Source organism: Ostrea edulis, chromosome 5 (genome assembly GCF_947568905.1).
Source record: "Ostrea edulis chromosome 5, xbOstEdul1.1, whole genome shotgun sequence".
NCBI classification, from domain to species: Eukaryota; Metazoa; Mollusca; class Bivalvia; order Ostreida; family Ostreidae; genus Ostrea; species Ostrea edulis.
Window position 1 is genome coordinate 35822520 of NC_079168.1, and position 27061 is coordinate 35849580.

A 27061-nucleotide genomic window follows, 5' to 3' on the forward strand; every position below is an offset into this window, starting at 1 on the left:
TGATTGTTACTGTTATCCTCTCATTTGATAATGCTTTATTATGTTTGTATAGATTATGGTAATACCAAGTAAGAATATGAGTAATATATAGAGATATCATATCCACTAGTTCTACAGCGGAAAATTTGAACTTGGATATATTGCCTCATTACAAAAATGGATGGGTATATTGTATGTACGAAAAATTCACCACGGTTTAGTTTTGTAGTAATTGTTTTATTATTAAAGAACCACCTGCTATCATTCCTGGAATGTCCAGTCCACAAAAAGTCACCGCTAAAGAAGGAGAAACAGTTCAGCTCGTCTGCAATGTGACAGGGGTTCCCGCGCCTACAGTCACGTGGTACAGGAAGTCCTCTCACAGCAGAAATCACATCAATATGGAAGGTATGAATTGAAATAATCTTCCAGTCTCAGATTTCGCCCCAGGCGCCGTGGCCATAGAGCTGGGACCATCTCACTTTTGATCCCAGTTTTATTTTTTTCAATGTGCATGTATGTTCCTTCTATAAAAGTAAGTCTAGGATCAAAAGTAAGCTCGTCTATGGTCCATGAGTTAGCTTCTTAAAACAGATAAGTTCAGTTGTGATTTCATGACCATCCTCACAATTTTATAAACATCTACAGCTGTTTACGCTCTTGTTTCAAATTCATGGTTTTCATTTCTCTATTCATACATAAAAGATATTCCAAACGGGGTGTTGTTGTTTCATTTATTTGCATCAAAATCTCTTTATTCATTTCAAGGTATATCATTATCATTATGTTCATTACATCTACAGGACACCACCAATCATCTACCAAAAGATGATTTGGCTATTGCATAAAATGTAAGAGGTCTGGTAACAAAGTGTTGTTGTAAATCTGAAACCTTATTGCACATCTATAGGACACCACCAGCCATCTTCCAAAAGATAATTCTTTTATTGTGTAAAATGTATGATGAGTTCTGGGAACCAGGTCTTTGTTGTTTTTACCCCCAGTTTGCCCCGGATAAAATTGAAAATTCCGTAACCTTATCGTACATCTACAGCACACCACCTATCATATTCCAAAACATTAATACGGAACTTTCGGGACGTGCCGGAACGACCGATTATATTTGACGTTTACACACCACGGTCACGTGATAATAACCAATTGTAGGGCAAAGTTGACATCGATACAAAAGGTGTTTAGCTAGCAGACGGTCCGTAAAGAGCTATGCGCAGTCCCACGATGACGATCAGAGTCACTATTGGTGCCTAGTACCTGGGTGTAAATTAGATGGAAGGAAAAGGTGCATTTAGACACGTATCATTGGATGCAAGGCGTGAGGTGTTGCCGATATCCTCAAGATATTCCCTAGATTTATTTCCCTCGCCACCTCGCATATTTCAATCAAATGCATTTTCCTATAAAATGGTTATAGTAATTCCAGTGATTGTATGACGATAGTACCCTTTCTGATTACAGTGATTGTATGACAATAGTACCCTTTCTGATTACAGTGATTGTATGACGATAGTACCCTTTCTGATTACAGTGATTGTATGACGATAGTACCCTTTCTGATTACAGTGATTGTATGACGATAGTACCCTTTCTGATTACAGTGATTGTATGACGATAGTACCCTTTCTGATTACAGTGATTGTATGACGATAGTACCCTTTCTGATTACAGTGATTGTATGACGATAGCACCCTCTCTGATTACAGTGATTGTATGACGATAGTACCCTTTCTGATTACAGTGATTGTATGACGATAGCACCCTTTCTGATTACAGTGATTGGATATGACGGAATGGTTCTACAAATACGGAACATCAGCCGTTATTGTGATGACGTTTACCGATGTGTCGCTAATAACGGAGTGGAACCATCGGCTAGCCGAGAAATGACCGTAACAGTACAGTGTGGGTAAACAAATCTGAAATTTCAATAATTCATTATTTCATGAAGATTATAAACAACCCAAAGGTTTCAAATTTGGAAAAAAACCAATCACTAGATAGTCTTTAGTTGTAGTGTTTTATTTTGATGATTCTAAAAATATAAGATCTTATGTCACTCTGTCATTTAATTCCATTTAATTGTGTTTTATTCTTGCATCCCTCTTCTTACACTTGCAAAGCTTCTAAGAGTAGTTTGTTTTATATAAGGCGCGAAATAAATTTTATTTTTATATAATTATATTTCCAAAACATATTTTGTAATCATTAATATGATTTGTAGGTTTGTTAATGTGTATTGTAATTTTAGTTCCTCCAGAGGTACGCGTACAAAACAGGAAAATACAACAAAAACTGGGTAAAGAAACAATATTGGACTGCAGAGTGACTGCAAACCCTCAACAAAACAGTGCATGGACCAAAAACGGCATCACAATTGAAAACGATGAAAAGTTTGAAATTGATCTATATCGAGACTACACAAACTCTTTGACTTTGAGTTTAAAGATATCCGACATCCAGAATTCTGACTACGGAGCTTATCGCTGTGAGGCACAAAACGAACTTGGTCGTGATTTTCAAGATACATATCTTCTTGGTAAGGATTTTGATAATTATAGATAAGAAAATGAAATGGGTGACATAAAAGAAGTCGTGTTGAAATTTTCACAAGTAGTATCTTCTAAATAATTATTATTCATTTTGATGTTTTCAATCTTCCGCCTATAAGAGGAAAGGAAGACCGGTAACATTAGCCTTTTGATTAATGCGTTTGCTTCGCGACCGTGGGACCCGGGTTTGACTCGAGATCCTGGGACTCCGTCAAACCAATGACTTATAACATAGGTAGTGACTGTTCCTTCATCAAGCGTCCAGCATTAGAAGAGAAAGGCACATGTCTTTTGGATGGGATCTTTAAAACGGAGGTCATGTGTCGCGGTAGGCGTTAGCATGATAAAGAATCCCCACTGCTACGGTCCCAAGCACCAGACATAGATCAAAATAGGCAATTCCTCTAAAGCTGGTATCATATCTACCAGAGTGAAAAATTCTGGAAAGGGAAAGAAAACTACAAATGAATAAATAAAATATGAAAGTAAAGCGTCACAGATGATTAAAAATAACTTTTATTTTTGAAAATACATGACAGTTATGAACTGCGATGATTTACACCGTTAACGTCATGAAAAGTATGCCAGTACGAAGTGTTGCAAGTTCATACCCTCATGTATTTTCAAAATGAAATTATATTTTTATATTTACATTTTTCATTTCTGTCGGAATACTCAGCCGTTCACATTGACACACTACACCAAATTTTATGACGATTTATACGTGCATTGTTCACATCTGCAGTACATTCATTAATACATGATTCGAGTTCATAACTTGGGATGTCATAGAATCTCATTGTTTAAGTTTTGCTGCTCACCTGATAAGAACAGTCGTGACTTTGTGTGTAATTCTTGCAACAGATGGACCGACAGACAAACGTATTCAGCTTAGCGGAGGTACATACGTGTATAATGGTACTGAGCAAAGATGCACACAATGCCTAAAGCTTTTTATGCACACTTTGCTAAATTTTCTTCCCGACTCATAATCTAAGTTACGTTGAGTAATTATTTAACACCTGTTAAGAAAAATGGGGCAGTAATTAAACATTGATTATAACCATGTCCAGAGTTAAAGCCAATGACTCCAGCACCCACCACTCCAAGTACCACCAAGAGGACCACAACACCCAGCAATCAGTACATCTTCCAGTGGACCCCAAGGAATAAACCAATAACGCCCAGAAAAGACTATCAAAGCAGTAAGTTAAAATTCATCTGTTCCTACCTCAGTAGAAATAAAACGCATTTTATAATGACTGGAAATGTGAGGGCAGAGTTGTACACTACGTTGTATTCCGATTGAGCACTTGCTAGTTGCAATGCATGTATAAGCACATTAGTCACGAAAATTTGTTTTGCTTTATTTCAATTAGAAGACCTAGTGCTCACACTTCCTTTTGAACCAATACAGAAACCACAAGGTCAGCATTTCATAAAGTAGATATTAGTCTTTTTGTTCATAGTGTGTCATAGAAAACGTTGTATTTCATGCTTAGTGAAAATATATTAAGAATTGTTATAACCAGCGTATGTGTCTCTTTCTTCTGTAGTCAAAATCATGTTTTTAATCATCTAAATGGGTACTTTTTCCACGGGCATGATAATTTTATGTACAAGTTATTCTACAATCACTCAATACGCCTTTATACACTATGTTTATAAATTATATATATGTACGTTTATTTGTTATTTCAGTTTGCTTATTTCAGTTTCACTGTTCGTTATCTTCATCTCCCAAATATTGTAGCTCTTATATTTGGTAAACTTTGTATTTGTAGCACCCGGTAAATTCACAATTTACTACATGAATGGCTATGAACTATAAAATCCTCACATCATCTCTCACAACTAGATGAATACTATCATGATAAATATCAAAGTGCAGATTGGTTCATGTGAGCATGACAGATGTATATCATCATTGCAAGAAAACATTCGTACATCATTATACGAGCCACGATCACAAAATAATGCAGGTAATGCTATTCCATAGACGTTTTCTTCATCGGTAACAAAATTCAATGTCACGAGTAAATGAAGTCATTACCTGTATCTGTCTAAAATATCTAAATGATTCATTCACTCATTCAAAACTTACGTGGAAAAAAGAAGGGGTATGCGCACATACTGACCATATCATCTTTTGTGATATGAGAACCACATGTACGTATTAACGGCAAACTAACAACTCAACTTTATGACAAACGGGATGATTTCAGTTTCTTTATCGTCAACTTCCCATATTTATGTAGTAATATTCCATGATCACATGCATATGGTGTATATATATATATATATATATATATATATATATATATATATATATCTCAACTGATTCGATATGCAAGAGCTTGTTCTGCATATGATCAGTTTTTAAATCGAGGCAGGCTACTGACAAGCAAGTTGATGGTGCAGGGGTTTCAAGAGTCCCGTTTAAAGTCAGCATTTCGCAAATTCTTTGGTCATTATAATGATTTAGTTTGCCAATACAACCTATCATTGGGTTTCCTACCGATTGTTAGACCGTTCTTGACACTGTTAAACAGCACAACCAATTACAATGAGTGAAGTATAGCGGTGTCCAGAAAACATTTGCTTCCGTCAAGAAAACAGAAAAAACTCACGAGGACTTCGAGAATATGGGGGACGAAGAAGCTGAACAACTTTTTCTTCTTTCAAAACACTCTGAATATTTTCACTTTTATGAGCGATCTGGGGCATTGTGTTCTTCAAACCTGGCTTTAGTCTTCTCTTGTAAAATACTTGTTCTCCGGAACCAAGTCCCAATCTAATTAAAATCAGACTTCTTAGATCCGCGCCGTATACTCTGCGTAAGAAGTCTATTGTTGCGATTGTGAGCGTATCTTAGGATCTGATTTTAATTAGATTGAACCAGTCCTCGTGACTTTTTTCTGTTTCCTAGACAGAAGCAAATGTTATCTGGACGCCGCTGTACTTCACTCATTGCAGTTGGTACATTTAGTGTTGTTTATCGGTATGTACACAGTATTTCAAGAGAAAACTACCTCGGAGCTTTAAATTTCATATCACAGGCATTCAGATTGTGAATGTAAAAATGAGTTACTCTGAAGGATTAAACATATCTACATGTTATCACATCTTGTTCGTTTTAGTTTATAGGTATACTACCCGAATTTTCTGATCGTCCCTCGTATAAACCAATCTTTCTTTACGAATCGAAGTAATGAAAGGTGAAGATAACGAACAGTGATCAATCTTATAACTCCTATAAGCAATATAAAATAAAGAGTTGGAAAACACAGATCCTTGGACACACCAGAGGTGGGATCAGGTGCCTAGGAAGAATTATTTATGAATTATCAAGTCACATATTCTTTTCTGCTTTGTATTTATATGAGTGTGTATATCATTATTTATGTTTGCGCAGCACAGTTAAGGTTCCAGTAAGGAAACTTGTCCCTATCTATACAGGAATGTGTATTGTGACATCACACATTAACAACAAAATATCGCAATCCTTCAAAATATCATGAAATAATATAATTAATCTATCTTAAATGCACGGAAGTATAGCACTACACAAACGGTTTTTTTTTGTCGTTAATGTAATCTGCCACCTTGAGATATAAGCAAAAAGTTTATCTCGATGCACTTGTTATCATGAAGTCATCGTGATAGTCTGATGCATTTCATTTGCAGTAAGTTGGTTTTTTTTTTCTTAATGAAAAAATATTTTACACTTAAATGGCAAACTATTTGCAGATATTTACAAGACTATTAATTTTAGAACAATGTCTTTCTTATAAATTCACTGAAATATTTTCTATTTATCCTATAGGAAAACTTTAAGGCTTTATTTGTGATAATTGGGCAGATGGGTGGGTCTTACAAATCGATTTATTGCAAGGCACACCCTCAATGCATCACAATGGGTTTTTAAAGTGAACCAAAGAAATAAGCTATTTGAAAAGTGCTGCTATCCTGATAAAATTCTAAAAATAACTTATTCATTCAAATTAAAATGCAGTTAATTGACCGGCAAAAACTTCAACACGTAATTCAATATTATTTCAACAATTATAAATCGAAATCTGTAGATTTCTGCAGTGTTTTCATAACTACAGAGGTTGTTTAAAACGTTCATGAATCAAAGTTTGAATTTCAACCTCATTATGCCCTTACAATATCGAAATTCATTGATGACAGGTATATTTGCTAAAACCACATGACACGGAATCACGTGCTAAGTCTAAATATGAAATATAATTGTCCTGAATATGTATTTTTAGTCCACTATATTTTGATCCAATATAAGTAAAGTTGCAAAATATTCCACCCGCCCTTTCCACTGGACATCTTAACTGTGCTGCGTGTATAATCATTATAAATTTCTTTACATACACATGTAAATACTCCAAACATATATACTACATGTTCTTGGGAATAAACAAGACAGTATTGTGTTTAACAAGATTGACAAAATATATTGAACTTGTATTCCTTTTATGTATGCAGTGAGAGTTGTTTAGAATGGTAAGATGAATATTATACAGTATAACGGCTATTTTCTGTGGCTGGAAATGTTTTTGCTTTTTGATCCCTAAAAAGGTACACATGTACGTGTAACAAATTATATTCAACGGTTTATATAACGATTGTAATTTTTGTGGATTTCTCCATCCGAAAATTCCACAATAAATGGACAGCCGCAGAAAAGTCCCGTTATACGGTATTCATGAAAGTTATTCCGTTATACATTTCTTCATAATCAATGATGAATTTTCTCGATATTTGTATTCTACTTACTAAGATAGATATAGAACTTTAGAAATACCGAGAGTTCGACAATGATATAAAGTAATAAATATCATAATTCTTCATGCAGTATTGCCTAATAACACATTAGAGGGGATAGCATCATTCCTTATTTTTACTGAAAACACCGACATTGTAATTTATGAGCATTGGATAGGGATTAGGTCCAACTATTTCAAATATGTATATTAATCTTAGGAATATTTTATTTTTCATTTATTAGGTACTCGAATTCGTGGGTTTAAAATTCAGTTCCCTTCACCAGATTTTAAATACAATATGCTACTAGTATATCAAATACAACTGGGTCACGAACATTACCCCAAAAGTCGCAATGTCGTTGTATTTTAATGGGATGTGATTTCTGGAAGTTTCAAACAAGGACACATCCAAACAGTTTAATAGTGGTTGTTTGATATACATATAAAAACTAACAAGTCTCAAGTTTCGCGGAGGTGTATTAGTATGACCATAATCACACTGTTAATATCTGGCAAAGAAATGTAGAACGATTATATCATTTCTTTCTTAGAAGTTAACTTAAAAATGTAAAGAAGTCTGAAATCAAATCAGTAATGACTGGTATGTCTTTCTTTAACACAATACAACGTGAAGATAGTCTTTCAATATTAGATAGTATAGATAGGTATCTGCATCATGAAAAGAAAATGACATCAAATGAATATTTTTTAAGTTACTTGTCTAATTGTAGGTGTAAATGGTCAACCTGGATGTGTTTCATCTGTAAATGCTATTTCTATGATTGGATTATTTGCAACTGTCTGTATGCTGAAAAGGTGAATGCAGCTTTCTGAATTAGGAGAAATGGTGCAAAGTTATTGGATTGCAGATTCCATTAAACGGCGGATTCCATAGCTCAGAATAACTCATCTTTAGCACAAAGAAGACCAATCTATTAATTCGGAAATTGAGATCTAGAAACCCGTTAGATGATTTTTGGATGTTTCAATTTTTTCATAATAAACAGCCATATTCGGAATTACTTGCACCTGTTCATCGAGAATCCAGTTGTGTTCACGGATAATGGATGTCACGTGATATTGAGAGCCCGATCCTCTCGGCCCGTGGACGTTGGGATATACTTAAAACATCATATAGATCATGGATTCATTGAATGATTCAATCATTTTATTTGTGGTTGTGAAGAAACTTTCTGTATTGTCACGTCCTTTGCCTTGTTGACGTATGAATCATAAAGAACGAAAAAGTTTTCTTACATGGGATAAATGACCCAGTTCATCACTGTTTTATTTCTAATTAACTTACAATGAACAGTTTTTCATTCATGCACTATAACCTGTATACTAATAACATATCTGTTTTGTTGGGTCAAAATACGAATAAACCTTTAATTTGGAGATGTCATCAACTGCTCTGTAGTTTAGTTTTGCCATGGCTGAAAGGAACAGTGTATACGAACTTTTCAAGGGGAGTGTGAATGACTGCATTGATAGAAAAACTGAAAGTTATAGCATTTTTAGGTCTATACATTTTATCTTTCACAATGACAAAGTCCCAAGTAACAGCGAGTGAACGGCGCCCGTATACCTTTTCAAAAAATCGTATCTAACTCAACAACTTTGATACTTATTGTGCACTGAATTTAAAGCACTAAGTTTTAAAACGCATAGTCAAATACAGCCATAGTCTAGGCACACATCTAGGTGACATTTACAATTATACAAAACTTTAGGACCATCACCAAAACGTCCGTATCTATATTTCCATTTGTTTATTCCTTGAATACAATAAACTGAATGATGGCCGTTATGTACTTTATCATCTGCGAAATCTCTGAAACGGAGAAAATAATCATTTCTATCCAACAGAAATAAGTCTGTAAAAAGCCAATGGAATAATACGTTTTTATAGGAGAATCTGATACAGAGGGGCGGTTATTTAGCGGAATATGATACAATAATAATCGTTTTATTGCTTGTAATACGCGCATTTAAAATTCAAAACCGGGAAATTCGTTTGATTCCGGTCTTTGATGCCATAAAACTTAATATTCTCAGAAATGAGAGAGTGCCATTGTTCCAATTATTGAGAATTGTAAAGAGCAAGCATTTTGACATGCGAAGGGAATGTTTTTGTTTTATCGAATGCTAGAATGTAGCAAATGTCCGTGAACTGGTACATTATCAGCTACCATAAGTGTAAATTATAATTTATGTCCATAGGACTAGTTATTATTCCTCGTTTTAAAATTCATAGCACACGGTAATTGAGTATTTAAAAAACTCCGATGCCAAAACTTATGTATAAATTAGCTACTCTGAAATGTTTAGGCATTCATATTTTGTCGTATTTCATCTTTTTTATCCTTAAAACATAGATGTGTTGTAATTCTGGTCGATGATTTGATGTGCATGTCTTTCAGTCAAGAAATTTAAATCACTGATCATGTACAATATTTAATTCTACATTCAAAATTACCTAAGGATACCTTATAGCCATGTCTATTTACACAAAGGTTTACACAATATGATATATACGAGAATTTCATGTTTCGTACACTGTCTTAATGTTTTATTTGTTGAAGCTTATGTTTTCGGCGATGTAGACTTGTTGTTTATGACAGGAATGCAAGGACAATATTTGATATGTTTATAGTTTAGATCAAAACTAAATTGAGTTGAGGTTTGGATTGAGTGTTATATTTTGATTACTAGTACTGTAAATGTGTATGATTAAATGTTCCAGACTGAATGCAATGCATAAACAAGTAAAATGTACATAGTATAACATTGTAATAGATGTGTACATCTGCAATCATCTTAATGCACAGCTAATGTGCATGTACAGTGTATATTTGAATCCCAGTAAACACGAGGTGAACTGAGATAGTGTTTGTTTTGGTACAGAGTATCTTTGAATTCCTGCAACATGAGGTGACAAAAATACCGGAAACGGTACATTATACACCTGTCACAAACTTATGTTGGGTGTCTTTATCAAGACACGAGTTGTAGAACTTTACTGAAGGTAGTATCAGCCATCATCAAGCTGCAACATACTTTGCATCGTATGAATGAAAGATGAAGATAACGAACAGTGATCAATATCATAACTCCTATAAGCAATGCAAAATATAGAGTTGAACAAAAACAGACCCGTGGATATTCCAGAGGTGAGATCAGGTGCCTAGGAGGAGTAAGCATCCCCTGTCGACCAGTCACACTCGCCGTGAACCCTATATCTTGATCAGGTAAACGGAGATATCCGTAGTCAAAACCAGAGTGCCAAGAACGGCCTAACAATCGGTATGAAATACGTCAGACAGCATTTGACCCAATGATAGATAGATTGTATTAGCAAACTAGATCGTTATAACGTCCATAGAATTTGCGAAATGCTGACTTTAAACGAGACTGTTGGAACCCCTGCACCATCAACTTGTTTGTCAGTAGGCTGCTTCAATTCAACAAGAGGCCCATGGGCCACATCGCTCACCTGAGTCACCTTGGTCCATATCAGAAGATTTTCCATATCTATTTGCATGTAAAACCGTAGTCCCTATTATGGCCCAAACCTTCCCCTGGAGGCCATGCTTTTTGCAAACTTGAATCTACACTATGTCAGAAAGCTTTCATGTAAATGTGAACTTCTTTGGCCCAATGGTTCTTGAGAAGAAGATTTTTAAAGATTTTCCCTATATATTTGTATGTAAAACTTTGATCCCCTATTGTGGCCCCATCCTATCCCAGGGGGGCATGATTTTAACAAACCTGAATCTGCACTATATCAGAAAGCTTTCATATAAATCTCAGCTTTTCTGGCTTAGTGGTTCTGGGAAGAAGATTTTTAAAGATTTTTCCTATATATTTGTATGTAAAACTTTGACCCCCTATTGTGGCCCCATCCGACCACCGGGGGCCATAATCTTAACAATTTATAATCTGCACTATATCAGGAAGCTTTCATATAAACCTCAGCTTTTCTGGCTCAGTGGTTCTTGAGAAGAAGATTTTAAAAGATTTTTCCTATAAATTTGTATGTAAAACTTTGATGCCCCCCTTGATGCCCCATTCAATCCCCAGGGTCCATGATTTTAACAAACTTGAATCTACACTATATCAAAAAAAGAAAAAAAAAAACGAAAAAAAAAAAACAACAACAAAAAAAACCCAAAAAACTTTGACCCCCTATTCTGGCCCCATCCGATCCCCAGGGGCCATGATTTTAACAAACCTGAATCTGCACTATATCAGAAAGCTTTCATATAAATCTCATCTTTTCTGGCTTAGTGGTTCTTGGGAAGAAGATTTTTCCTATATATTTGTATGTAAAACATTGACCCCCTATTGTGGCCCCATCCGACCCCGGGGGCCATGATTTTAACAATTTAGAATCTGTACTATATCAGGAAGCTTTCATATAAATCTCAGCTTTTCTGGCTCAGTGGTTCTTGGGAAGAAGATTTTTAAAGATTTTCCTATATATTTGTATGTAAAACTTTGACCCCCTATTGTGGCCCCATCCGACCCCCGCGGGCCATGATTTTAACAATTTAAAATATGCATTATATCAGAAAGCTTTCATATAAATCTCAGATTTTCTGCCTCAGTGGTTCTTGAAAAGAAGATTTTTAAAGATTTTCCCTATATATTTGTAAGTAAAACTTTGATCCCCTCTTGTGGCCCCATCCGACCCCCGGGGGCCATGATTTTAACAATTTAGAATCTTCATTATATAAGGAAGCTTTCATATAAATTTCAGCTTTTCTGGCTCAGTGGTTCTTGAGAAGAAGATTTTTAAAGATTTTCCCTATATATTTGTATGTAAAACTTTGATCCCCTATTGTGGCCCCATCCGACCCCGGGGGGTCATGTTTTTAACAATTTAGAATCTGCATTATATAAGGAAGCTTTCATATAAATCTCAGCTTTTCTGGCCCAGTGGTTCTTGAGAAGAAGATTTTTTAATGACTCTACTCTATTTTTACCTTTTCTTGATTATCTCCCCTTGGAAGGTGGCCTGGCCCTTTATTTTAACAATTTAGAATTCCCTTTACCTAAGGATGTTTTGTGCCAACTTTGGTTGAAATTGGCCCAGTGGTTGTTGAGAAGAAGTTGAAAATGTGAAAAGTTTACAGACGGACGGACGGACGCCGGAATACGGGTGATCAGAAAAGCTCACTTGAGCTTTCAGCTCAGGTGAGCTAAAAACTGGCCATCAGCAGAACAAGCTCTTGCGTATTGAATCAGATGAGAGACATAAACACCTTGTGCAGGTGATAATGGAAAATTGCTAATAAATATGGGAAATTGTCGACGGAGAAGCTGAAATAATCCCGTTTGTCATAAAGTTTTGCTTTTAATTTGTCGTTAATAGTCATTTTCAATCAAATATCTAAGTGCCAAGCAGATGTGGAGGACTCTGTGTTGTCTTTTATTTCAAGTTCACATGGATTAAATCAACATTTGAATGAAAATGATTATTATTAATAGATAAAACTTCGTCGATATACATGTATCTAAATTTCGATTTGAAGGCCACAGCAAGAGAATTTGTCTTCTTATATAGAAGCTTTTGAATAAACTCTGCTTCATAACAATATAAAAACAGGTCACCTAACGAAAGAGCACAATTTGTGCACATGGGAATTCCAACAGACTGTTAGAAGACCTGATCTCAAAAGACCACGAAGATACTGCCAATGAGGAAGTCCAGCATTTTTTTTTAAAATTTCAACTTCAGAGTAATTGTGTGTGGAATCATAGAATAGTTTAACAAAGTAATTTTTGGATGACTGATCACTAAATATGAATATTTCTTTTTTCCAATTTTGTTGAAGAAACAACTGTCTATGATGTCAAAAAGTCTAGTCTTTAATTTATCGTGAGAATGGTCATGTAAAGTATTGAAAAGTCATACGTTTCGCTGATGTTGATTTGAGAAAGTTTTGTGATTTTACATTTGCTAAAAGTTCTTTAGAATTTTTTAGAATCCACATTTGATTGACACCACTTCCGGCATATGTTGTGGTTTTTCATCTTTGTAAAGACTATCTTTGGAATCATGGATAGGTACTGTAATTGAATTTTCATTCGTTCCATTGACTAAGATGTAAAAATAACGAGTTTAAAGCTGAAACGAGATTTTGAAGAAGTTTGTCGTTTGAAAGGTTACCGTGAGTTTGATATGGATTATCCATTGGATCATCAAGTTAAAAATGAAGCCTAAAATTCAGCTGTAATGATGTACCTTACAAACGGAGACTAGATTTTGTTACATGTTTTGTCAACTGAAACAATTGCATATTCCTCACGTAACCTATCTAGTTATTTCATCATATGTGGTCTTTGTAAGACATACTAAAGTTTACATAATCATATCGACTAAAGCAGATACATTTAGTTGAATGCTAAATGAAAATACATGCACATTGAACAGGAAGTCTCCTATCAATAAAATTATTCAAACATTCCTTCAAAATGCAAATTTCGTCCGACTTGGATATGGTCATTATGATGCAAAATAGTAAGAAAATATGGAAGTTGAAGAAGTGGTATAACTAGATATAAATTACAAATTCAATTGTCAAGGAAGGAGACCTGTACTGAATAGTAAAAATGAATATCTTAACGAAGATAAGGTACTTGGACAGGAAACGTTTATATCTGCTATCCTGAAGCTCTTATGATTTTTTTTCTTTCGTAGGAAAGCGTCCAATACAGACAGATATTGATTACCAGAGTTGCCTTGCTCATATGTAAAGAGATTATGTATCATGTAGACACAATATATATCTGAAATACCATACATATACAATGTAGATCACAAAGTTCAGGCCTAAACGGGCTTAGCCCCTGTGATCATACTACCAGAATATGAAGTGATCAAATCAATAACAAAAATTAAAGACGACCCAATAAATGGCAACTGAATGAATCCAATATGTACCCGACCCCCTTCATGAAATGTTCTTAATCAAATGATTGCAATACATTTACATTAATTCTTTATATCTTTTCAATATCTTAGTATTCCCAATAACTGCAACCAAACACGTATCATCAACCTATCTATAAAACGATTTAATTTTTTTCTCAGCAATGCATTGAGATTACATAAGACGTTTCGTTCCTGTTGTTCTCCTAACTGTAGACTGGTAGTCCAAGTGTGTACGTTACAGGTTTTCCTTCATTTTACACCTACATGTATATTGTAGTATGTTGAGAATATACATGCAACATGGACAACCAATGTTGCTCATCAAATCTACATGCAAGTGCCAGTGTTTCGTCTCAAAATACTAGTATCCTGTGATTTCATAAGAAACTACAAAAGGGATTTCAAAATCTTTTACTTACTTAAAGGACTAACATAAGGGAAAGAAAACAAAAACAAGTGAACATCACAACAATATTACTTATCAGGTACAAATCACAATATTCATTTGGCACATGACTTATTATGTCAAGTAAAACAAAAAATATTTATCGCAATTCACTTTTGAATTAGAACGTTTTGGCCGATATAGTATTGCGTTGTGTGAGGACACAATTGAATCCGTTTGTAATACAATTGCGAAATGCAACAAAAACTCTCATTGGTCCATATGTATAAGTCCGCCCAAATTACCTTATACGGGAGTAGTCAGCATTTGAAAACATGACGGCCAGATGCTAGATGGAAAAAAAAATTCAAAGGAAGAAAGAGAAAAAGTTGTATTCTTGTGTTGTTGTCTCATAAATTTAATATCAAAAAAATTCCTAACATATTTTCCTACTATACTTGTGTCCAAACATACCTTCAAATATTAATTAAAGCCCCATACGACCCAAAAACTTGATCACAGCTTTTGATGATTTCGTTCGTAGACGTAGCTATGTTAGGTAGCCAGTCAATTCGAATCCCGGTTCATTTCCATACTGGCACAATAGCGTCTAGATGTGTACTAATACCCCACAAATATTTTAGCTAAATTGTTTAAATAATATACCACCCCAGTCCTATTAAATGATAGTTATTAAAATAACTAAACTCACGGCAACGCGGCTTTCATTAGTCAAGAGCGGTCGCGCCGGCCGGTCTCCATCTAATGGGCTTATGTAGCATTTTCGTTAATCAAGAGCTTATTTTACCTTTACAAAGACTGGTACAAAAAAAATGTTTTAATTTCTATTAATTATTCGTGTTGATAATAAATGAAGAGCGAATACATATTAACTTACAACCGATTTTATGAATAGATACCAATAGCAAGAGTTCGAATTGACCGGCTACCTAACATGGCTACGTCAACAAACGAAATCATTTGAAGCTGCGAGTTTTCGGGTCGTGTGTGGCTTTAATGAATATTTGAAGGTATGTTTGGACACAAGTAGATCTATATAATAGGAAAATATGTTAAGATTTTTTTATATTGAGTTTATGAGACAGCAACACAAGAATACACCGATATCAGGCCTCAACCGTCCGCAGCTTTTTGTGGCCCGTAAATCGAAGGTTTTTATAAGAGGTGGATCTTTTCAGAGAGCTATGTACAGTTCTCCAGCTACACTGAATCCGCTCGAGAAAGTGGGCGGGCTGTAATCGGCCAATGAAAACTCTTGTTGTATTACATCAAACATGTCATTCAAATTGTTCAATCGTCTCATTCAATTGTGTCGTCACACAACGCAATACTATATCGGGTAAAACGTTCTAATTCAAAGGTGAATTGCGATAATGGATATTGAACATGATGAAAAGTAACAACTTGTCTCTGACTATAGTACTGTACATGCAAATAAGTCTATTGAGAGACGTTTTACAAGAAAGGACCAATTAACATGGTTGCTCAGCAGGTTATTCTTATCTCAAACTTCTTGGTAAACATTTAAGAACCATACAGCATTTCTAGACTACAATATATTATAATCTTTTCACCCATGTTTTTTTTTATATACACATGTAGATACAATTTATATAAAGATTTTGAAATAACTGTCAGTAATTTCAGAAACAAATTTGACTGCAACATATTTTCAAAACTATACACCCATCTTCCAGAGAAGCGAACAATAATTTCCAGCTGTTATTCTAGATTCCTGTTTCCTAGTGACCAATTTGGAACAGTTATTATATAAATATCTACATGTACAATATAATGAACGTCTTTAAACTAGAATCCTATTCTTTTAAGGCTAGTTTAAAATAGAAAATAACATCTATTTACATACACAACCTAAAAATATATATGAACATGCTTCTCTTTTAAAAGTAAAGTTAAACTGTGCTACATGTAAAATGTCCCTTGCAATATGGGATTACTTCCATATACTGTACATATATGAGATCAATGTTCGATGATTTAGCTATCCTCCCAGAACAAATACCCTGCCATTCAGGCTCTTTAAATATTCTTCTCCTTAGGTAGCAAAATCATTGTATTGAACTCAAAAAACAGCAACATTCATTTTCTCAAATGAATCTCGTTCTTCTCCCTAGGTAGAAAAATCATTGTATTGAACTAAAAAAAAAACCAGCAACTTTCATTTTCTCAAATGAATCATTAAATGATTAACAAGATCTGTATTTGGTAACATATGTCATTTTTACTTAGCCAAACAATGAATAAGATCAGAATTTCACTGAAATAATAAAAAAAAAAAAATCAGAATAATCATGCAATAGCATACTGGAAAAAGTAATGTAGGCAACTACAAAAATTACTGGTATACTGATCTCAATATAAAGTAGAATTTCTAGGAAGTGAGATTTCATAGTTAAGTGCATATATATAAGGGCTGTTCCATTAAAACATATAGGGTACCCGGGGAAAGCAGTTTTTAAAAAAAATCTATGGATGGCTCACACTGGTGGGATATTGATTCTATGGTGGGTGACTTTTGCACAAATATTGCTTCTATGGGTGGTTATTTTACCAAACCAAAGAATCTGTGAGAAAAATAATCAGAACACTTGATTGACAGAGGCAATCTTGGCATTCTGTAAATCATGCTTGAAAGGCAATTGCATGTATTGAATACTGAAATAAAGTTGATATCAAAATGAAAAAGTATTTTGTGCTGTATGATGGGAAAAAAATTCTTATTTGAGATTATTCTAAATTCTACTTTTCAAATAAAGCTTCATTATTTGCCTCTATGGGTGGATAGGAGTGTACCAAATTCACTTCTATGGGTGGTCATCCTAATTTTCAGGTGCCTTCCCCCCATCCCATGTATGTTTTACTGGAACAGCCCTAAATGAGTCACACAAAAAATTCATTACAAATTCAAAAATAATTTTAAATACATATGCAATGAACACATTTTACGACTACAAAATTGCACAATTAAACAGCATTTTGTTCCAGAATATAGATTGATTTGCAAACTGTCTATTTTTCATGCATTATCTATCTTTCTGTCAAAAGTTCATAATTAACAGATACATTGTAAATGAATTCTCTGTAATTTATTCTTTAAAAAACATGCATTAAAGTTAAATAATTTTCATAAAAAACTACAAATATCATTCTCTAACTTCTGTATTTAAACCTTTTGATTACATGAAGAAAATCACTCAAACAAGCTATTTAAAAATATCAAATACATGTAGCATATCTTGAATTCATGGAAAAAGTAACAGGAAATAAAACATTATTAACTGCATTAGTCAATGTTTGCTATCATTCTTGATATACCAAAAAATGTTACTTCTCATTTGCACTTACTTGATAAATCCTGTATAATGCTGAAGTTCACATTACTTTGTAACTCATGATCACTAAACATAATGATTATCGGAAGCCTTAGTGATATCCAGAACCATATCCTGGATGATAACCTCTAAAATGACTTCCTGACCTTTGACCTCTCTGTAGGATCATCACAGACGACAGTGGATGTCTGGGAGGAGAATGCATTCCCATATACATGGGGTTGTAGTTAGGTCCCATGGGGGGAGGGTATCCCATGTTGTACATTCGAGAATTATAATGTCCACCTCCCCCTCCACCATGGTAACCTTGCTGTTGATGATGGTAGTATTGATGACTCTGTGATGATGATGTGTAAGGATATGACCCTGGCCTCTGACCTTCATAACCCTGTTGATGTCGACTTTGACCTTGATATTGCCCTGGGTATCTGCCCTTACTGTTGCCGGTGTTTTTGTCTCCTTCCTCTTGTTTAGTTCTTTCCTCATCTGAGAGCAGCGAGTCTTTATCCTCCTCCGAGTATGAAGACTTTGAGGTTTTGTCACTTGATAAGTCAGGCTCTTCGTCATTTTCTTTCAGTTCATCTGACGACACTTCATATAGTTTGGGGTCAAAAGTTCGCAGCAGTTGGATGAGCTTTTCTCCACAATTTGACTCCAACTCCTGAATGAGTGCACAGATATTTCAATAGTCATGTTTTCAAATGCAATTAAATATTTGGGTTTCCAACCTTGAGACTACTCTGCACCAATATTCTTTCATTTCCATTAATTAGGAAGCTTAATAACAAATCAATTACTTACATGCCCATCTTTACTGTACTGCACTCTCTTGTTCTCATTCCAACTATTGGTTATATGGTTTGCAACTCTAAATGGCACGGCTATCCTGTTAAAGTCATAAATATAATACAAAGATGTTAATAAGCAGTAGTTCAAATATTTGACTAAAAATGTTGTATAATTCAAATACATGTGTATATTTAAGAATAACTTTAAAATGATTCAGTCAAGATTTACAGTGAAGTAAAACAAATTCCATTTACATAATATGTACATACTCTTTAAGCCATTCAATTTTGAATGTTCCGCCGAGGCCATCTCCTGACATATCAGGGCATTTGTCCTTGCTGCTCTGTCCTGTCACTCTAGCATAACCCTGGAAATGTCCACTGCCTACTGTTGAGAATATCAGGTACACTTCCTTCCCATCCTGAACACAATAATGGTAAATATCGATAACAAGTACATGTTCAGTATATAAAAATAAAGTCATAGTAATCAAAATATAAGTCAAATGGTCAATAATTGGATGTACACTTACCTGTATTGCCTTGTTAAATCTGGCTTCACTTTTGGGTGATGTAGCATAAACTGATTTTGATAAAGCTACATGCAGTATTTTCTGATTGTTGGGTTTGACAACAAAGTATTTGATTGGAGATTTACTGGAACTGGCTAGAGTAGAACTGACAGATTGGGGACTGTTATGAGGGGTGGTTTGTGTACTGCTCTTTGGACTGCTACCAGTTGAAGAACTCTCCGATCGGGTGTCCCCAGGGGTACGTGGCATTTCTAAAACAATGCACAAATAAACCTAGAGGCCCATAGGCAACAATGCTCACCTGATCTGTTAAATTTTTCCATGTGAACAATCAAATCCAAATTAAGGTCCTGATCTGACCGTTCAGGCTTAAGATGTGAACAAACTTGAACCTACACTTCATGAGTATGTTTTATTGTACCCCTGTGATCCTTGACAAGAATATCTTCTGTTTTATTTTCTTTTACTTTCCCATGTAAAACATTTGAACCCTCTTGTGGCCCTGGGGATCATGATAAGAAATTTAAAACTACACTATGTCAGGATGCTTGCAAATTTATTTTAAAAATCATATCACTGCGGTTCATGAAAAGATTTACAATCATAAAGACATTTCCTACATATTTCTATGGCAGACTTTGAACCCCCATTCCAGACCCAGGGGCATTGGTTTGAACAAACTTGAATCTTTAGTATAGAGTATAAGGAAAATTTCATCCAAGGTTTAGGTTTTCTGGTTCAATGGTTCTTGAAAAGATCTGTTTTAAAACCAATCCTATTTCTTAATTATCTCCCATTGGAAGGGGACAGTCCTTTATTTCAACAAACTTGAATTCCTTTCATTAAGGATGCTTGGTACAAAATTTGGTTGACATTGGCTTAGTTGTTCTTGAAACGAAGATGAAAATGTAGAATTTTTAAAAATCCAAACAGACACCAGAAAAAAATTGATCAGAAAAGCTAAATTGAGCCTTTGCCTCAGAAAAAATAAACTATTCACAATAGCCATTTGAAATTTTCAGTATGTGATGGAATACTTAACAACACAAATATAACTTTATACACACAATGACACCTGCAAGCAGGATTCTTAAAATACTACGAATACAACTATGTAAAAATACTTTCATATTACATCATGTACCAGGTACATGACAATTCTTCTACATTTCCAATTTGTATTGATTATACTATGAATCATGTTGATCTTATAGAAACTTTGACCCCTGTGATACTGACTGGAAAGGACACTGCTGTTTTTCTTGGGAGGGGTGACCGGTGTCCTCCTACCCCTGTTACTGTGGTCCTCATAATCATAGCTACTATAGCCTCCACCGCCCGCTGACATGTACTCAGCTGGAAAACATTACATTTCATTGTTGGGAATTACATGCGACTCAAATAAATTGTATATGTACAGTGAATCTGCTAAATACATCAAAGTAACCCAATCAAACTGAAATTATGACAGAGATTTCTTTACTCGTTGTCATGTCTACCACATAGCTTCGTGTACTGTACTTGTATAGTGTACTTACAGAAAGAATTAAAATGAAACCTCTATGATTCATTTGAAGGACATTTGTTGTCCTGAATCCTAAACATTCCCTCATTTCCTATATTTTAGTAAATCTATGTTGAAATACTATGAAACAAAAATGAAAAATTTATTTTCACAACCAATAGCTAGTTTTGAGTGTGATGCCACAAAGTTAGTGCTGTTAAGCTTTCCTCACACTGTATATGTACATATGCAATATTGTGATATGATAAAACATAATTTGATCCTGGCCTGGAGTTTATAAAACTTTTACCATACTCATACCGGTACTCAAACTCAGCCATGTTTGGTACAACTCTGAGCAAGCTTTGAAACATACTCGAAAAATCTTGAGCATGTACTTCAATTGAGTGCGAGAGTGATTTTATAAAAGTTTATAAAAAACTTTCACTTTAGAGTTCAAGTACAATTTAGAGCACAGACTTCAAGTTTGAGTATGAAAACGTGCTCAAAAAAGTTTTATAACCTCCAGGCCTGGTTGACACTTCTAAACCTGAACATCACAGAATAATGGAGATATTTGTTTTGACAGTATGAAAAAAAATGGTGTTGTACATAGTGGTTTCATGATTCTTTAAATTGAATTTTGTTTTGTACATCCCATCTCCCAACAACAAATCTATTCAAACACTGTTATTCATTAAGGAGAAAATACACTGTTAGAGAACCTTATGCTATTACACCCTTTTCAATATCTGTAAATCAGGGTTTCAAAAATTACTAAGTACTGTACATGTTTCTTAACTACTTACTCATAGGTCGTGGTCTCTGTCCAATTCCTGCAGGCTGCTGAAACCCTAGGGCCTGCTCCTCATTACTCAAAACACTGATAACTGCTTTGATGACTGCCTAAAACATTCAAAACCGAGCTACTGAGAAACTCAATTGCTGTAATAGTTGCCATATTAGTATTACTGGCAATTCAATAATTCTGCTTGATATTGTCACACTGCACCTCATCAACTTGTGACCAGGGTTTGGAGGGAGCTCTCATTCTTCTGAGGAAGAGGCAATTCCATTTGTGTCTAAGCTGAAGCACCATATTGGCAGTCTACCATAATATAAACATTACATAATTACCATTTACATAATACAAAAGCATTTCATATACAGTAGTAAGTCAAGGGGATAACTTCAGATAGTACATGTATAATTCATTTGATATGTACATCATTGTCCAGTCTAAATGACAACCAATCATCAAACTGCAGAGTTGTTTTTGTGTTATCCTCCTTCTCCTCTCCCTCGCTGTCACTACTGTCCTCCATTTCTCCATGCAGCATGCCTGATAAAAGAAGACGCATATACCAGAATTCTTTGAGATGCTTGAAAGACTGAACTTAATATCATCACATACTGTACATCTACATGTACAATATACTTTTCAAAATATTTTATCAATGTATTCGTTTTATCAGTATTCACCATGTATTATAAATAATTACCCTGTGACTTGGCTCCATCTCTGACACTTTCTGCAGGTAATTTGATGGGTCCTGTGAAAAGAGCCACAGCAACAGGAGACACAGCAGTGCAGCACCTGATATAGGCACTCCTCTCATAGCGACTCATCTCCTCATACAGAATCCAGTCCGTAGGTAGACACTGCACAGACTTTTTCTCTGACAAAGCAGGATTCTTCAGTACTGAAGAGGAGTGGAACTTGATACCAGAGGACTTCCTGCAGAAGATACATTAAAGACAGTATATATCAACAATAATGAGAGAGTAACTATATGTATCAGATGCTGATGTTATAGTGTGTGACTAATACTACATGTATAACAATGTACTTCTTTCATTCTAACCTCTCGAACCACATATTAATTCACAAAAACAAATTCTGAAATAGTGGGCAGACATTGCACCTTTACTGCAATGTTACCTACACTTCTGTTTGTAGAGTGACTTAAACAGGGAAACTATAAAAGGAACATAGGGACATTAAACACAGTTATTAGGGGTAAAGATCACTGGTGAATACATGTATATAACACTATACATTAACATCACTTAATCACTTCATGTTTTAATACATACAAATTTCATACACACTAGATATGCCTACACATAAAGAATGTACTTTGTACTTACTGTGAAACCATTTTGAAGTTTCTAGATCTTTCAACTTTCACCAGGTTGGGATATATCCCTGCACATAAAGCTGCTTTGACTGCTGCCCAGTTCTCTGAATTCGTGTTCAGATCACGTATATCTCCCCCTCCTCTAGCTCGGACAAACCCAGAGGCCCTAAGCTGACCTAGGAGCTGAGTCCTATAAAAATCCAATCATATTTCAAACAGTGAAAAATACAGACAAGCTTTGCCTTTATCTATACCACTTACATGAATTTCAAATCCTCTAGCTACATGTCCAAGTATAATTAAATTGCATGAGACCCAAAAGAAAATGAGTGGCCAATGTACCACAATGCTCACCTGGCAAACTAGGGTTACCTTGCTATTAAAATGATTTGAATTTTATAAGCTTTAAAATCTTTATTTGGACCAACAGAAATGATAAAATTATTCAAATATATCAAAATCTAAGCTACATGGATATATATTGTATAGGGAATGAATAAATGTGCAGTGGAGCCTTGGTAATCCGGACACTTCACTTTAGCCTGTGGGTAAGAAATCCACAGGCTAAAATGAAAACCTACAAGCTAAAATAAAAATATTTAAGCAGTGCTCTTTTTTCATGTTTTTTTTTTTAAATCAATAATTTTCCCCATCATTACTGAGCCTAGTGGGTCAACAGGCATCGTTTGGACAAGACACTAAGTTATGTCAGTCATATGGTGAAATATTTAGGTCTCTTGATATATATGCTCTTGATTATCGCACCTCTAATCCACAACCTGTTTACCGCAGGTTTAGATCGAGTCTTCCAATTTCATGCCACATCAGGGTTGTCACTAGTGATTCTTCAAAGCGAATCCCGGACTCATGGTTTTATAAGAAGCACAATCATGAGCCCCATGAACTTTTTTGATAATTGTCTACGTGGTGAGCAATGCACTCGTGTCATCACTACAACCCGACATCAATATGACAATACATTTAGATAAGACATTCTCATGATTCTGATAAAAATAACTACAGGAAGACTTGGTAAAACATAGACTCCGATATTTTTAGATAAATGAATAACAAAAACCTCATACTTGGAATTCAATTTAATCACCCCTATAGGTGAACAGGACTCGTGGCACATGTCTATATTTTTCATCAAAATGCGATGTCCGACCTCTAAAGTATTTGTTTGACTCCGAATTTCTTACAAAATCATAAAAGAAAAATCCGGATAGAAACGTTTGTTGAAATCGGTCGTTCATGTAAGCGTTTGTATGATTCAGAGTGCAAGTTGCAAATAGCGCATCACTGTATAAAACGGATACGATATGATCATAGTTTGTAAATCCCCACTCGCTAAAATTTTCGAGTGTCCACTATCTTTACTCGCTATTTTTCAAATGTACTCGCATTTTGCGAGTATTTCTCGCTAATTTCGAGCCCTGAAGTATGCACCCATAATTTTGGTTTCGCCTGAGGTTTGTTCCATTATTATCCCATCAAAATAATTGCGCATGGCTAGATCAACATGGTAGTAGTGATTTAGATTTTGTCCTCCCGATATTGGCTTGGATAAATATAGAATGTGAAATATAAAGCAAGAAATTCTTAGATCAACATTGAACTATGGAGACTGTTTTGACAGACAGCGAAACCTGTGAATTCCAACAGATGAAGAAAAAGTGGGATGAAATGTGTGAAGTGTAAGTGGATTATGTTCGTTACTAACAATTTATTTATTTTACAGTTACATGTATGTATAGTGTTTCATAATTTATTTTTAGTGCAAATATACGTGTAAAATGTAAGCATATGCAAATACAGTTAAACTTTGGTATCTCAAACACCGATATCTCGAATAACATGAATATGTCTCAGTGATTCAGCAGTCCCGGGACAACCACTTATTCTTTAATAAGTATTTAACCCTTGATATCTCGAATCCTCGGAAATCTCAAAATTATTTCTTGGTCCCATCGAGTTCTCGAGATAACAAGGTTTGAATTTCAGTGCTTTGAAATGCATGTAAATGTTAACATTATTATGATTTATTTACTATAACAAATGGTAAAATTGAATGATGAATGTATTTAATTCATTACACATCAATAAAGTAAGCATATTGGTTACTTATATAAAGAATCATTTATCTGGAAGATTATGTGGGGAACCAAAGTGTCCGGATTAATGAGGCTCCACTGCATTCACAGACAGTGATAGGCGAGTTAAATACTGCATTCATTATACACCAAAACAAATTTTTACCTCATTCCAACAATCATTTCCATGCATGCAGAGGAAAGAAAATTCTTTTCACAGTAACTCCTTTCACAATTGTCAGTGCGAGCTCTTTGCCACCCCTACAGAAATCAAGACATTACATATATCCAAGATATTTGAGCCGTTCCTAGCAAACAGGACCCTTATCTTTTCCAAAAAATGTTTTTCAAAAAAACGTAATTATAATGAAAAAATGTGACATCATTTTTGCATACTTGTAAAGAAAAAGGTCATGGTTACCAATCACAAGTTGGTTGTCATCTTTGATTGACTAATATTTTAACGACAATCAACATTTCTCCAATATTTTGAGGGATATTATCTATAGTTCATACTTTAGAACTAATATACTTAAGGGCCCTTTTTGCTAGGAACGGCTCATTTAAGAAATTACACATAGCCAATGTTCATTAGCTAAGGGCTATTCCAGAAATAAATACATGGGGGGGGGGGTCGGGAGGCACCTTTTGTATATACCAAGCACCCATAAAAAATTTTTAAAAATTACCCCATGACCCATCAAATAAATAAACTCATTTTACAATGACCCATCTAATAAAAAAAAAAACTAACCAGACCCACCACAAAAATATTTTTAAAAATGAAAACGGTACGAATCTCGCGAGGTTTTCGGGACAAACATTCTAGTCAATGACGCGGTAATGCCTGTGCGACATTGTATCACAGTAGTTCTGAAGAAACGATGTCACATCAACAATCAAAGGCATCTATGGCGGGAATGTGGAAAGATTGGGAGTCCAAACGATGCTATTATCATGAAATGGGTATGGATATGTTTTTCCACGAATCGTTTGTCTTCTAATCTAATGGAGCCCGCGCCGCGCCCGGAGGCCACTATATCACCATCACACCGACTGATAAATATAACGCATCGGTACCCTCGTATAAATCAACCAAGGTTTGCCTATTTTTATTAGAAAACGGAATACCTATTGGTTTCAAAATATTCCCAAAATCGATGCACTGTAAACTAATAATCTACAGAACAGAGTTCGCCGCCATCACGTTCAAAGGGACCCTCCTAAATGCGCCTCTAATTTGAAGAGTGCCGTAATGGAAAGTTATGCGCTGCGAAGAGCGACAACTCGAATAGTTCTATGTTACTTTCGATTTCGAAAGCACGTTTTCAATTTTCCCTCCGACGTTTTGTAACCAACACGACAAGAGCGACAATAAAAATATTCTGAAAACTCAACACCCACGTGGCACAAAATAAAACAATAGAAACTACCCACTACCCATAATAAATATTTTTTTAACAGTCCAACCACGGACCAATTAAAATATGAAAAAATACGACCACCCATACAAAAAAATATCATTTGCCGCCCGACCCCCCATTTGATCATTTCTGGAACAGCCCTAACGGGCAATTATCATATTACATGTCAGAAAACTACAAACCTGGAAAGCTCTGAGGAGGGTCATGTGATCACTGAAGGTGTTGGAACTGTACTGGCGCCTGACCTGGTCTACTGCACGCTTTAAATATGGCACAGTGGGAAGGATAACTAAACAGCAAAAGAAATCATTCAAGTAAGAATATGTGACCTAAAAATCAACACTTAAACATAAATGTCAAAGTACATGTCACACGTGGCTTTATTTATCACAGAAGTATAGAAATTACATGAGTAACAAAAAGAATGATGCAAGTTTTTCACATAGATATATTTTTTATTTCAAGAAAACTGCAGTATGTTAATCCTTTGCACTTTATACAGGCACTGTCAAAGTTTTTCATTGTGGTACAGATGATGACATCATACAT

The 27061-nt window shown here is 34.9% G+C and overlaps 2 protein-coding genes across 6 annotated transcripts in view; one reads left to right on the plus strand and one right to left on the minus strand.

Annotated features, from left to right (window-relative positions):
- LOC125652558 (lachesin-like) overlaps positions 1 to 10215 on the plus strand; it is a 31197-nt gene extending 20982 nt beyond the window's left edge. For 2 of the 4 annotated variants that reach the window (XM_056165919.1, XM_056165918.1), the window contains exons 4-9: positions 229 to 387; positions 1771 to 1899; positions 2246 to 2533; positions 3620 to 3751; positions 3926 to 3973; positions 8062 to 10215. In XM_056165919.1, coding sequence (XP_056021894.1) covers positions 229 to 387; positions 1771 to 1899; positions 2246 to 2533; positions 3620 to 3751; positions 3926 to 3973; positions 8062 to 8150 — 845 coding nt within the window. In that variant the 3' untranslated portion in view covers positions 8151 to 10215. The remainder of the gene's footprint in view (positions 1 to 228; positions 388 to 1770; positions 1900 to 2245; positions 2534 to 3619; positions 3752 to 3925; positions 3974 to 8061) is intronic. The other 2 variants (XM_056165921.1, XM_056165920.1) reach the window with 1 other exon arrangement.
- Positions 10216 to 14665: 4450 nt separating this feature from the next.
- The window catches only part of LOC125652939 (3'-5' RNA helicase YTHDC2-like), a 29507-nt gene continuing 17111 nt past the window's right edge, over positions 14666 to 27061 (minus strand). The window contains exons 22-34 of one of the 2 annotated variants that reach the window (XR_007361767.2): positions 26695 to 26801; positions 25255 to 25349; positions 23006 to 23185; positions 22357 to 22592; positions 22081 to 22196; positions 21867 to 21962; positions 21664 to 21760; positions 20590 to 20706; positions 19351 to 19601; positions 19088 to 19239; positions 18831 to 18915; positions 18043 to 18690; positions 14666 to 16807 (exon numbers count right to left, since the gene is read on the minus strand). Coding sequence is in view for 1 of the 2 variants with exons in the window: in XM_048882426.2 (XP_048738383.1) it covers positions 18121 to 18690; positions 18831 to 18915; positions 19088 to 19239; positions 19351 to 19601; positions 20590 to 20706; positions 21664 to 21760; positions 21867 to 21962; positions 22081 to 22196; positions 22357 to 22592; positions 23006 to 23185; positions 25255 to 25349; positions 26695 to 26801 (2102 nt within the window). In the remaining variant the exon portion in view is untranslated. Of the gene's footprint in view, positions 18691 to 18830; positions 18916 to 19087; positions 19240 to 19350; positions 19602 to 20589; positions 20707 to 21663; positions 21761 to 21866; positions 21963 to 22080; positions 22197 to 22356; positions 22593 to 23005; positions 23186 to 25254; positions 25350 to 26694; positions 26802 to 27061 lie in introns of both variants that reach the window. The other variant, XM_048882426.2, reaches the window with a different exon arrangement.